General features: G+C 36.0%; 2 protein-coding genes across 2 annotated transcripts in view; one reads left to right on the forward strand and one right to left on the reverse strand.

Moving 5' to 3' along the window:
• Positions 1 to 391: 391 nt before the first annotated feature.
• On the reverse strand, positions 392 to 4,025 carry LOC107852160 (probable serine/threonine-protein kinase PBL7). Its single transcript, XM_047394654.1, has 6 exons — positions 3,487 to 4,025; positions 2,871 to 3,121; positions 1,645 to 2,033; positions 1,260 to 1,392; positions 945 to 1,034; positions 392 to 841 (listed from the first exon to the last, which is right to left on the reverse strand). The coding sequence occupies exons 1-6, from the start codon at positions 3,764 to 3,766 to the stop codon at positions 683 to 685; spliced, it is 1,302 nt and encodes a 433-aa protein (XP_047250610.1). The 5' UTR covers positions 3,767 to 4,025; the 3' UTR covers positions 392 to 682.
• Positions 4,026 to 9,579: 5,554 nt separating this feature from the next.
• LOC107855056 (probable E3 ubiquitin-protein ligase LUL4) overlaps positions 9,580 to 12,346 on the forward strand; it is a 10,567-nt gene continuing 7,800 nt past the window's right edge. Inside the window, exon 1 of the mRNA XM_016700039.2 lies at positions 9,580 to 10,206. Within this exon, the coding sequence (XP_016555525.1) occupies positions 9,704 to 10,206 (503 nt within the window). The 5' untranslated portion in view covers positions 9,580 to 9,703. The remainder of the gene's footprint in view (positions 10,207 to 12,346) is intronic.

The following is a 12,346-nucleotide window of genomic DNA, read 5'->3' on the forward strand; positions in this document are numbered from 1 at the left end:
GAATATGGACAAAGAACATATATAATTGAATCATACGATAATATAAGTCCTCTAATATTCTCCTTGCCTGTCCTATAAGTGGTAAATCCTTCTGTAATTTGTCACCCACCTTTCACAAATATTCTACTTTTTGTTGGTGCCAAATGGTTATACTGTTTAAGTACAGTTAGATGATTTCACAATAGATGACTTGTGCTACAGTGCTCACGTACATGTACACCCTGGATTTTAACTAAACCAGTACTACAATAATTACTTAACAATTTTCATATTGTCTGACACCTTGTACTATGTTCTTTTGTCTTGCCTATTTTATGAATGTATCATGTCATCTATTGGGGCCATGGTCAAACACTGTCTGTATGTTTACTAGTTGGATTGATTCGTCTGATGGTCGTTTAACCAATAGTTATTATTTCAGAAAATCACCTCGATACATTTTGAAAGATGTTCTTAGAATCCTACTACTTGAATGCAAGCTAAAATCTTATTCTATCAATACAAAAGCTGAATGAGTTTGTTATGGTTCACTAGACAATGAAGCATTTCTAGAATTCAGGGTGCTACTATTTGGATACGTTGTTTGGAAAAGATGATACAGATGGACATTGTACAATACGTGATCAAATAACATTGGAGAAATGGAATGTTGGGAATCTCCTGAGATTCTGAATAGTAGCTCCTAAGACCGGGGGCTCACGGTTTGGTTACATCTGAAGGAATTGGCAGGCAGTGCAGAAGAGTATGACTTCACAAGAGGTACTAAAGATTGCGCAACATCCGTCATTAAGGGACGATAATCTGCTTCTGTTTGAACACACATTGCTGCTATAGCAGCTACCTGTTTTACAAACACAGCAGCAAAGAAACATGAAGCATTAGATTTGCTTTAATATGTAGTATTACAAGAATGAGGATAATAAAAGTACAATGTAAACATGCACCTGGATTAGATCCTTCTTAGTGTACTGGCCTTGTAATGTTGGATCTACCATTTCAACTACTTTTTCTCTGTTTGTCAATCTTGGAAGAGCCTAAAATAACATAGGAAATGGTTTTAGGCATTGTTTAACTTCTATATATTGACAGTACAATGAATTGTTACACTATCAGGTAACTTAAAATATAATTACAGATAATCGTTCATAATAAAGGGGATCAACAACCTTGAAAATAAAGCAGGTTACGTGCTATAACTGGTTAAGATATATTGCTAATAACGTAATGTATGGAATTGTGTAGGATTGATAGTCACTGACCCATGACACAAGTACATGTTCTCCAGGAGGCCGTTTTGTATCGATTGGTACACGGCCTGTCAATAGCTCTAGAAGAACCACACCATAACTGTATACGTCTGATTTTGTTGTAAGTTTGCCAGTTGAAGCATACCTGTTTTGAGAAACACATTGAGTTGGTTAATTGATCATAAAATGTAAAGACGTTAGCTGTAGGTGAGGAGGACCACATTTGGTGGATTTTTAGATTTTAGTGTCAGCTGGAAGTCTTGAAGAAATAACAGAAAGTGACAAAGTTCTAAGATAGGAACTGAAGCCACCCCATGTGCAAGATTGTATTGTAATTTTTCATTCATTGAGCAAGCATGGATATGCTATTGACAGATGACTAGAGTACTATACTTACTCCGGGGCCAAATATCCTGTGGTCCCTAATACTCGTGTTGAGATCAGACCGTTCATTTTGTCTGAGCCAATTTTGGCTAGCCCAAAATCAGACACCTTAGCTCTGAAGTTTTGATCAAGTAGAACATTACTGCACTTGAAATCTCTGTGGATGACTGATGGGGTTGTGTGCTCATGCAAATACTCTAAAGCTCTAGCACAATCGAGGGCTATTCTCAATCTAACTCCCCAGTTTAATGAGTTGTTGGATTTTTTATGTGGGCTGTGGAGATGCTGTTGGAGTGAACCATTAGGCATATATTCGAAAATTAGGAGCCTGTGATGTTGGTCTGCACAGTAGCCAAGAAGTTCAACCAAGTAAGGCGAGTGTAAGCGACTCAATAAATCCACCTGCCAAAACAGAATAACAAAATTTGAGATCACGCGCAGACAACAACAACTACCCCTCAACCACAAGCAAGTTAGGGTCAGCTACATGATACATGCAGGGATCCTTATTGTGTCTATGTTGCTACAATTAACATACATTCATTTTTGTAACTTGCATTTTTTGCTACAGTATTGCAATTATATGATATTTACAGGTGATATTTAGATAATGGCTCTGAGAAGCATGGTTCTGATGGCTTGACAATTTGACATTCCTGAAATGCTTTAATTACTCAAGAAGCTGCCAAAGTACCATCACATGTCTGTATATGGATGAGCATGTTATCCTAGAGCCTTTTTCTATTGTCTTTTCCAAGGATATAAAGTAATATTTTTAAAAGAAAGTAAAAAGTCAACACCTTTTGGAATAAAAAATTTCACCCTTGAGTGATCCTTAAAGACAACTCCAAAATATACACCTTTTGTACATAGCTCAGGAACCACGCTTAAAGTCAGATATATTTTTAAGAGTAAATATTCTGTAACCCCCCACTCCCATATTCACCACCACACACACACAACACAAAAAGGTAGTTCGACACATTAAAGCTCAAGCTATGTGTGGTGTCCAGAGAAGGGCCGGAGGACCACAATGGTCTATGTAGGCTTATCTGTTTACAACAGTTCGAACACCTTCTAGTTACATGGTAGCAACTTTACCAGTTACTCAAAGGCTCCCCTTGGTGAATAAATAAAAAGTTATTTGTATAGTTGCGTTAATGTGTGAATAAATCGGAAACAATGTAAGTGGATGAAGAAAGTGAAGAAGAGGCAATAAATGAAGTGATGATGACAGACCTCTAATCTGAAAGCACGTTCCCATTGTTTGCCTTCCCTTTGCAGAACTTTAATTGCAGCCACAGTGCCATCAATGAGGACTCCTCTATAGACAACCCCATAACCTCCATTGCCAATCACATTTGCCTCACTAAATTTGTCAGTTGACATTTCCAGCTGCTTGTATGTAAATACTTGAACTCCTCTTAACTTAGTTTGTGTCATCCTCCCTGAACTTCCTCCATGTCCAGGCAGACATCCACCCTTTACATCTGTTCATCACATTGTCATATACACAAAAATCAACATAAAAACAAAAATGTGTGTTGGGGTTTGGGGGGTTAACACATTTGAACAGTATTACTTATAAATGCATTTGTACTTTGGATTGATACTTAAAATCTTGAAACATTTGCCAGTACTATGTGAACATGTGTACTTGAAGAAGTTAGTCATTTTCCAATACAGTCGTTATAATTCAGGATTTAAATTTATTGAGTTCAACTTTCACATTCTCACAATGTGAATTTTTTTAACATCTATGCTCCATGTAAAAATACTTGGTTCTGTAGAACATGAAAATCCCACCAAATAGAAAAGCTCTGAGTGGTATATATGGAGTTTGAATTCTTGTTACCTGGACTAGAATGGATGTCGATGGCCCTGTGTGCAACGAACATACAATCATTGTTGCTGATGACACTTCTGCTTTTTGTACTACTAATCCCACCGTGTTTAGAAGATTGTAGGCGCTTAAGCATCACAATGAGAAGAGATATTGCAATAAGCAAGATTATAATTGTGATTGGAACGATTATCAAGAGAACGGATGTTGAAGGGAGCATGTCATTGTGGTGGTGGTTCTTATGACTTTGAGATTCCAAGTGATGATGGCTAGGACTATAGTTATCTTCCATGATCACACAAACAAAGACAGAAAATGGAGTATTTTTCTTTTTGGTGAGGAAAGAACTATGAGGCTGCAATATAAGAGCGTGGAATTTGGTTTATGGATTTGTAGATCATGATATTGCACTTAGAGCCACATGATGAAGATGATTGCTACAAAATTTGCCTTCATAGGAGGTCATATTGCCCTACATACATGCCCACATGATGACTCACTCACTCACATATATTGGTTTTTCTGTACTTCATTCCGTCCCTTCTTTTGTTATTATATAGAGGTCTAGTCTCTTTCTTGTTTTCGGAGAAACAACTTTTTGCAAGGTCTAGCACCCTATTTCCAATTCATTTTTTGGGTCTCAAATTATTGGTAACTCATAATCAACTTTCTGTCTGCACATATTTTATCATCTCCTCTGCACCATGGGCCGGGGTCGATCTATCGGAAACAACCTTTCTACTTCTCCAGAGGTAGTGGTATGGACTGTGTACATTTTACCCTCCCCAAACTCACTTTATGGGAATACACTGGGTTTGTTGTTGTTGTCCTTTGCACCGTGGTAAAGATGATCGCTTTTGGTAGAAAGTGTTTTATCTTTGTTAGTGAATCTCCTTTCAAATATGAATTAGTCGAGCTAGTAAATTCTCGATGGGATTTGAAATATATTTTACCTGTGGTATAGGGTGATGGATGTGCTAGTTAGATTGCATGTTGACTAGGGAATACTTAAAAATATTAAAGCAGCACATTATGAAAAGCTATGGGATCCGCAATTAGTGTTCATTTTAAGGTCAAAATATTGCCCTGGATTTCAGGGCAACCTTATTAGGGAGCTACACAGGTATATTTCATATTTAGTCAATAGCTGCAATTCTACGAAACTAAGGTATACTCCTATTTGCCTAATCGAAAGGCCTCGATGACACTAATGTAGAGAAAGTCACATATTCCCACTTATTTGTATACAGCCAAGTAACTGCATGTGACCTTTCAACAAGAATGTAGGGCTGGCAAAATGGTTTAGAGAAACAAGTAACCATCCAATCCGACCCATTAGGTATGGATCGGATAACTGACTTAAAAGCTCGTTTGGGATTGATGTTAGAAATATGCATTGGTATTACAGTGTTTGCATCAGACTACATAATTAAGCGTCATGACACTTAGCCATCCATCATGACCATGAACATTTATACAAATGACGCGTCTTAATTTCATATTTATTTGATGTAACCATTCTGTACGACTAATCATTTGTAACTGTTAGAGTTTATGATCTGAATTTTGTTGATTCGACCCTGAAAAGATCGCGGTGCGACCCATGTTTGACAATTTTGGGGGGATCTGTGGTGATAGCGTAAGGATTGGACCTGTATGTTTTTGGGCTTAGAATTTATTTGTACGCACGTAGTATATAAGTGAGATCTAGTGGTTTGTTTTCAATGGTTTTAAAATACGTCATTGAGACTTTCGTCTCCTCCTTGTATTCCTCTCCATTATAGTGAATTTCCTCCTCCTCTGCCCATGATTTTTCCCATCATGGATTTCCACGTAAAATCTATGTGTTCTTCTTGTTTTCTTTTGTTTGTGGTATTGCTTATTGTTGTCTTAATAACAGTCACGAAATCAGTCAACCTCAATCATACTCGTCTAGGTTTGGTTCTACGTACGAACTCAACAACTAGGAAGGAAAGGAAATGAGAAATATTTAATCTCGTGATACATTTCATAATCTTATAGAATACTAGAGAGTGACATTTCTGCATTATGCAAGATATATATGTAATATGTGAAGAACATATATATACATTAAAATATCACAATCCATGTGGTTGTAATATCTTTTCACTAATTAAACCAAACCCCAAACCTGTGATTTAAGAAGTTCATATGTACAATTAGAGGTGTACATAGGTCGGGTTGGTTCGGTGCTTATTAAAAAAAAAAATCAAACCAATCATGTCGGTTTATTAAAACTATAAATCAAATCAAACCAACATAAAATTGTTTTTTTCGATTTAGGTTTTAGTTGATTTTATCGGGTTTTTCGGTTTTTTCGATTTTTTTCGAATTTTTTTTTTTATAATCTTTAGTTTTTACAATTATATTGTGATCGAAGACTAGATCAAATATGTTTTCACTCATGTGCTAATGAAAAATCATAATTATGAAAAAATGAGGAGCGGAAAACTCTCTTGAAACTAAAAAGTGAGATGAAGAGTGAAAAATTTAGGTTTTAAGTTTAATTTATATTGGGTTTTTGATCATTTAATTAGCAATTAATGGACAAATATTACAACTTAAAGGTCCAAATCTAAATATATATCTACATCTACTTTCAAATTATTAAAAATTACTAAAACTAGTTTAAAAAGTATTTAAAAATAGATTATAATTAATATTTATTTTATGTATGTGTTATGTCGGTTTGATTCGGGTTCGGTTTGACTTTTTTTTTATTAACACCAAACCAAATCAAGAATGATAAGGTTTTTTTTTAACGTCAAACCAAACCATAAGTCGATTTTTTTTCCTCAGTTTGATTTGGTTCGTCGGTTCAGTTTGGTTTGACTTGACGGTTTGAGTCTGTACACCCTATGTACAATAATAGTAGTATCACTTTACCACTTTTATGGTACAAAGTTGCACATAGATTTGGTTCAGGTAGGCCCAAATCTAGCTTAATTCCTTCTTTAGTTAAGATACTTAATTTTCCAAAATTCTATGGGCTCCAACATTTGATACACATTTTGAATTAGTCTTTAATTGAATTTTGATGAGTCTTGTATCAGTAGTTGATGAGGATTCTAAAATAGCCATTATTAGCATGTGATGTTACCTATCAAAGGATTCAATTTTCTTTTCCATGCCAACCAAACAATCTTACCCTATCTAGTCCAAGATTAATTATTTTTGTCCTAATCTTACACTTATGATCTGGACTTATAAATGAAAGCTACCCTAGAAAAATATTTTGAATCAAAGAAAGGGTGAGAAATATATATTTTTCTGTGAAAGGAGATAAAGAAGGCTGAGGAGTCAATTTCATTTTTGTTTTTATTTTAGTTAATCTTTTTCATCTATAGACTATAGAGAGATGGTAAGTGAGGAGTCAATTTTTTTTTTTTGTTGAGTGTGTATATGTTTTAATTGTTGTTTTTCATCAATGGGGAAGATTGAGAACAGATAAATTTATTTTGTTATTCATACATATTTATTCTTTAATGGTGATTCATATGAATGATAAATATGATATCATTATATGAATATTATGTTGATCCATATGATAGATACAGTTTGTATGATTTTAATGGATGATACATATGATATTAGTTAGTGATACGTATGGTATTATGGTGATTCATATGACAGATACAGTTATTTATTTCAATTATATATTGAGTGATTTATATGTTATTAATGGGTGATATATTTTGTTCATATTGTATCTAAAAACGGAGCACCCATCCCCATCACCGAACCTCATTGTTCCAGTGAACCAGCGCTGGTCCACTAAAAAACAACCCACTCACCACCGAAAATTCTTATAACAGCCTACCGAAAAAAACACCCCACCGGCGTCATCAATTATTGGGTGATTCATATGATGTTAATGAGTGATACATTTCAAAAAACGACTCACTCACCCCCGGAAAATCCCCATAACAGCCTACAAAAAAAAACACCCAATCGACGTCATCAATTATTGGGTGATTCATATGCTATTAATGGGTGATACATTTCAAAAAACAACCCACTCACCATCGGAAATCTCTATAATAGCCTAAAAAAAAACCACATAATCAGCGAAGGTGAATCGGTAGGAGGGTGGGCCGTTATCGGAGAAGACATCTACTGGGTTAGTGGATTCTATGATGAAGATGAAGAGATTAAACCACGTATGCTTTAGTAAGGACTGCGAATGGCTTCTGTTCACAGGCAACTTGGGCGCAATAACAGCAGAACCAGTGTCACTAGCGACTGACTTGGAACGCATATGAGAATGGAACTCCTGCATGACACCTGTCAACTATACCTAACATAGACGGGAATGTACTAGTAGCAGACAAGTTGAAGGGTATTGGAATTTTAATCTCATTAATTCATTATGTAACTGATTGTGCGTGATTTACTCCACAGAATAAAAGAAAATCTGTTACTTCCTTAAATAAATATCTAGTCAGTTTCAAATGTATCACTTTTTTTATATGTAACACCGTATAACATATGTATCACTATTTTAAAAAATCAAAATAAAATATAATTAGCAAAATAATCAAAATTTATGTAATATCAATTAAAAATTTAGGGATTTATGTAAGTTACCCTTAATAAAATGGGCTCGTTTGGTTTGACTAGAAGTTTTGAAAAGATGCATAAGAAATGGGCTTTTTCAATCGAAAAAAGGCATCGTTTCCACCCCAAACTATATCCGAAAAGTCGAAGCCACACCTAAACTATACTAGTGACCTATTACACACCTAAACTATAAAAAAGTGAAACTATTTACACCTTGTCAGGCTACCACCACTTGCATGTGATGTAGTGTTTTACATGCGCTGCCACGTCAGTAAAAAGTATCACTTTTTTATAGTTAAGGTGTGTAATAGGTCACTTATATAGTTTAGGTGTGGATTCGACTTTTCGACTATAGTTTGGGGTGGAAACAATGTTTTTTCCCTTAATGTTTTTAGCCGTTTACTTTTGTTATTTAATAGGCTAGAGCGCCTAAAATAAGTGTAACACACATGCCTTAGAATGGGGGTCATGGGGAGGTAATAATATCACTTTTATATAGTTAAAGTGTGTAATAGGTCACTTATATAATTTAGGTGTGACTTAGACTTTTCTTGTATAGTATAGGGTGGAAATGATGCTTTTTCCCTTTCGAATCTAATGTAAGGTGGACCTATATTGACATCTCAAATTGAGGTGTAAAATGGGCCTAGAAGACATGTAATATAAGATGGGCTGAAGTATTCTTTGTGGATAACCCCTCATTATTAGTCTAAGAAAATGGACCTAAAACTGGCTCTTAGAAAAACTTTGCAACCCATGGATCTACTTCAAGTCTAAAATGATCTTGTAAGCCATTAATATTAGAGACTAATATTGTCCAAACCTAAATTTCAAATGCTTCTTGTCTAATTTGAATCAATTGTCAAATATTATTCAATACATTACGAGAAAAGAATAAAACTACGTATACATCATTTTCTTCTAAAGCTATACTAAATTTAATGTTATTGTTTTTGTTGTCGTGTCAAATATTTATCCAAATACAATATTTTTTTGACATTTTAGTTCTTCAACCATCACAATGTCTCATAGATTTACAATTTATACAACAAACTCACGAATAAATATTAGAGAGTAAAATCATGAAAATCACAAGAGAACATAATTACTTATTAATTATTAATATAAGAAACAATTAAAATCTAGTGAGAAGTAAAAAATTTCTTTGGTTTGGCCAATGCCTAGAAGGCTTATGAAGGTTAGACCATCAATTTGCCGTCAAGCTATTTTGTGACAATATTAGTTTAATCTCCTTTTCTAATTGCAAGTATTTTCGCTAGGAAGACAAATGCCATTGAGTTGACTATAAAAAATATGAAATAATATACTTGGAACTTTCAAAAAAAAAAGAAAAAAAGAGAGAAGAAATTACTACAACTATAATTGTAGGATCAAAATAACATAAAATAAGTAACTTACCAACTCTACATAGCTTTACTTAACATAAAAGCAATGATTTTGACATCACAATCATAGAAAAATAAAATTAAAATATTTTACGAATGGGAATTTGATTTTTGAAAGTAAAGTAGTTTTCAATATTATTTCAACACCTAAACTTTCTAACCGCGTGGGTCCCACATTTCTCATCCTGATTTCTTCAAAACTTTCTTCTTCTTCTTCTTCTTCTCTAATAACCAAAACAAATATGGGAAATTTTTGGAGTAAAAGGCAACAAAATCACCACCACCACCACCACCACCCTCCTCCGCCGCCGCCGCCGTCTTCTTCTATAGCTCCGCCGTTTCCAACTCTTGCTCCACCACAACCACAACCACCCCACCCAACCTACTCCCTTCCTCCCCCTTCTCAAAACCCTTATCCTTTTCGACCTCCTCCTCCTCCACCACCCCACAACTACCCACCTCCTTCCACCTCCTACTACCACTTTAGTTTCAGTCATACTAGACCTGTACTCTATCAAAATCATTATCCTCCTTATTATCATCCTCAAACTAATAATGGATGGCTTGGGCTTCGACCTCCTCCTCCGCCGCCTTTGCCGGAGGTTCCGTATGTAGATCACCAAAATGCGAAGAAGATTCAGAACGATGTTAATGTTCATAAGGATACAATAAAGGTTCAAGTTGATGAGCTCAATAAGGATTCCCATTTGGTTTCTTTTACTTTTGATGCCCTTGTTGATGGAAGGTACTTCGTCCACCATCTTTCCCCCTTTTCATGTCTTTTAATTTGTTCTTCTAGTTAATTATTATGACGTTCAGCTGTGTAGTTTGTACTCGTTAATTTGTTCATAGAAATGATTTCTTAGGAACTCCTATCACGGAGTTGTAGCGCAGGGTTCAGGGAAGGCCGGACCACGAGGGTCTATTGCTAAGTTTATGTATTGGCTGTTTTTGACTTGTTGGTTAGAATTGTGATCCTGTCATAGTAACAGTTTTTTTTGGTTCTATCATGTGAACTTAGAACTCGGGGATGGAAGCTGTGTTGCTTGGACTCTCCAAAAAAGGATGTCGTACCCGTGTTGGATCCTCCAAAAATGCTCTAGTTTTGAAGGATACGACACGCACTGTCGACATTTTTGAAGAGTCCAAGCAACATGGGATAGATGGATTGTATTGTGTCGATGAAGCTGTGTGAGCCTGATCGTTTTGGATTGTAGGGAAAAAGTCAACTGCTAGTCAAGTATCTGGCCTATGTTTCTCCTATGCGTCTGAAAAGAATCACATGGAATGAAATGCCAAATTCCTGCAAACCGGAATATATGTGGTGTTGAGTCATCTATTCTCTCTTAGAATTGGATGAACAGTCCTCTTTCTTGTTGTTATTTGTGTTTCTTCCCGAAGTACCTGGCCGAGTTTTTATTGGGTGTATCAACAATAACCATGCAAATACGTGATTACTTGTAATGTTAATATTAACTACTGGACTTCCTTAACATTGTATAGGAAAAGAATATACACTTTTGGAGAATTCCTTTGGTTTAGACCCAACTGGTTAGTTAAGATATTAACGGAGGGGTATTGAGACGTAAATTCTTCTGTTTTCTTCATCGATGAAATGATATTGTAATAGTTGTGGTGAGAATCTCGATTCCAAGGCTTGGCAAAAGTTTAATGAAAGGTATTATGAGTTATTTGTGAGGATACCTTTTCCATTGTTTTGTTTTATAAGGCAAAAAAACTACATGAGACTGCTTTGAAGATTTGCCAATAACTTTGGAAGATGAAACTTCTTAGGTCGTGGTCTCCACAATAGTAACTTATCTAATTTGATGAGCCTCATTGAGCTGAATTCTTGGTCAATAATGAGTTAACATCTCACTACTGAGGTATTTTATTTCCTGGTGTTTCTTTTACAATCTTTGTCTACTTCCTTTTGAAACTAATCCTAACTGACATTGACTCTACTATCGCCCATTACAACAACAACAACAACATACCCCGTGTACTCCCACATAGTGGGGTCTAGGGAGGGTAGAGTGTACGCAAATCATACCACTACCTCAGGTGAAGTACAGAGGTTGTTTCCGATAGACCCTGACTTAGGACCGATAACAGTATAACAAATACAAAACATAAATGCATATACACTTATACAGTATGCAAAATAAATGCTAGCCACAAGATAATACTACAACCACAAGATTATACTAAAAACTATCTATTTGAAACCATAGACATCACTCAACACCACGACCAAGAAACTTCAGACACAAATAAAAAACGCCCCTCTAGTGTCACCAACGCACTCCCACTCCCTAACTCTCTACCTTAATCTGTGTCCTCCGCACCTTCCTATCAAGGGTCATGTCCTTTGTAAGCTGTAACTGCTCCATATCATGCCTAATCACCTTCCTCCAATGTTTTTTCGGCCTACCTCTACCCCGCCTAAAACCATCCATAGCCAGTGTCTCACACCTCCGTGATGGAGCATCAGAGCCCCTCCTCAGCACGTGCCCGAACCAACGTAACTTCACTACTCGCATCCTGTCTTCCACCGAAGCCACTCCCACCTTCTCCCGAATAATCTTATTCCTCACCCTATCTTTTCCGGTATGGCCACACATCCATCGCAACATCCTTATCTCCGTCACCTTTAACTTTTGGATGTGGAAGTTCTTAACTGGTCAACACTCCGCTCCATACAACATAGTCGATCGAACTGCCACTCTGTAGAACTTACCTTTAAGCTTCGGGGCACCTTCTTATCACATAAAACTCCTAAAGCGAGCCTCCATTTCAATCACCCTACCCCAATACGATGCGTGACATCTTCGTCAATCTCACCATTGCCCTGAATCATAGACCCCAAATACTTGAAACTCTCC

This window comes from Capsicum annuum, chromosome 8 (genome assembly GCF_002878395.1).
Source record: "Capsicum annuum cultivar UCD-10X-F1 chromosome 8, UCD10Xv1.1, whole genome shotgun sequence".
In the NCBI taxonomy this organism is placed as follows: domain Eukaryota; kingdom Viridiplantae; phylum Streptophyta; class Magnoliopsida; order Solanales; family Solanaceae; genus Capsicum; species Capsicum annuum.

Bases quoted from the DNA above. Each gene is read 5' to 3' on its own strand.
- LOC107852160 (XM_047394654.1), bottom strand. From the start codon at position 3,766: ATGGAAGATAACTATAGTCCTAGCCATCATCACTTGGAATCTCAAAGT. The intron at 3,122-3,486 runs GTAACAAGAATT...TGTGATGAACAG, and splicing joins CGACATCCATTCTAGTCCAG to ATGTAAAGGGTGGATGTCTG. The intron at 2,034-2,870 runs GTCTGTCATCAT...CTGTTTTGGCAG, and splicing joins AACGTGCTTTCAGATTAGAG to GTGGATTTATTGAGTCGCTT.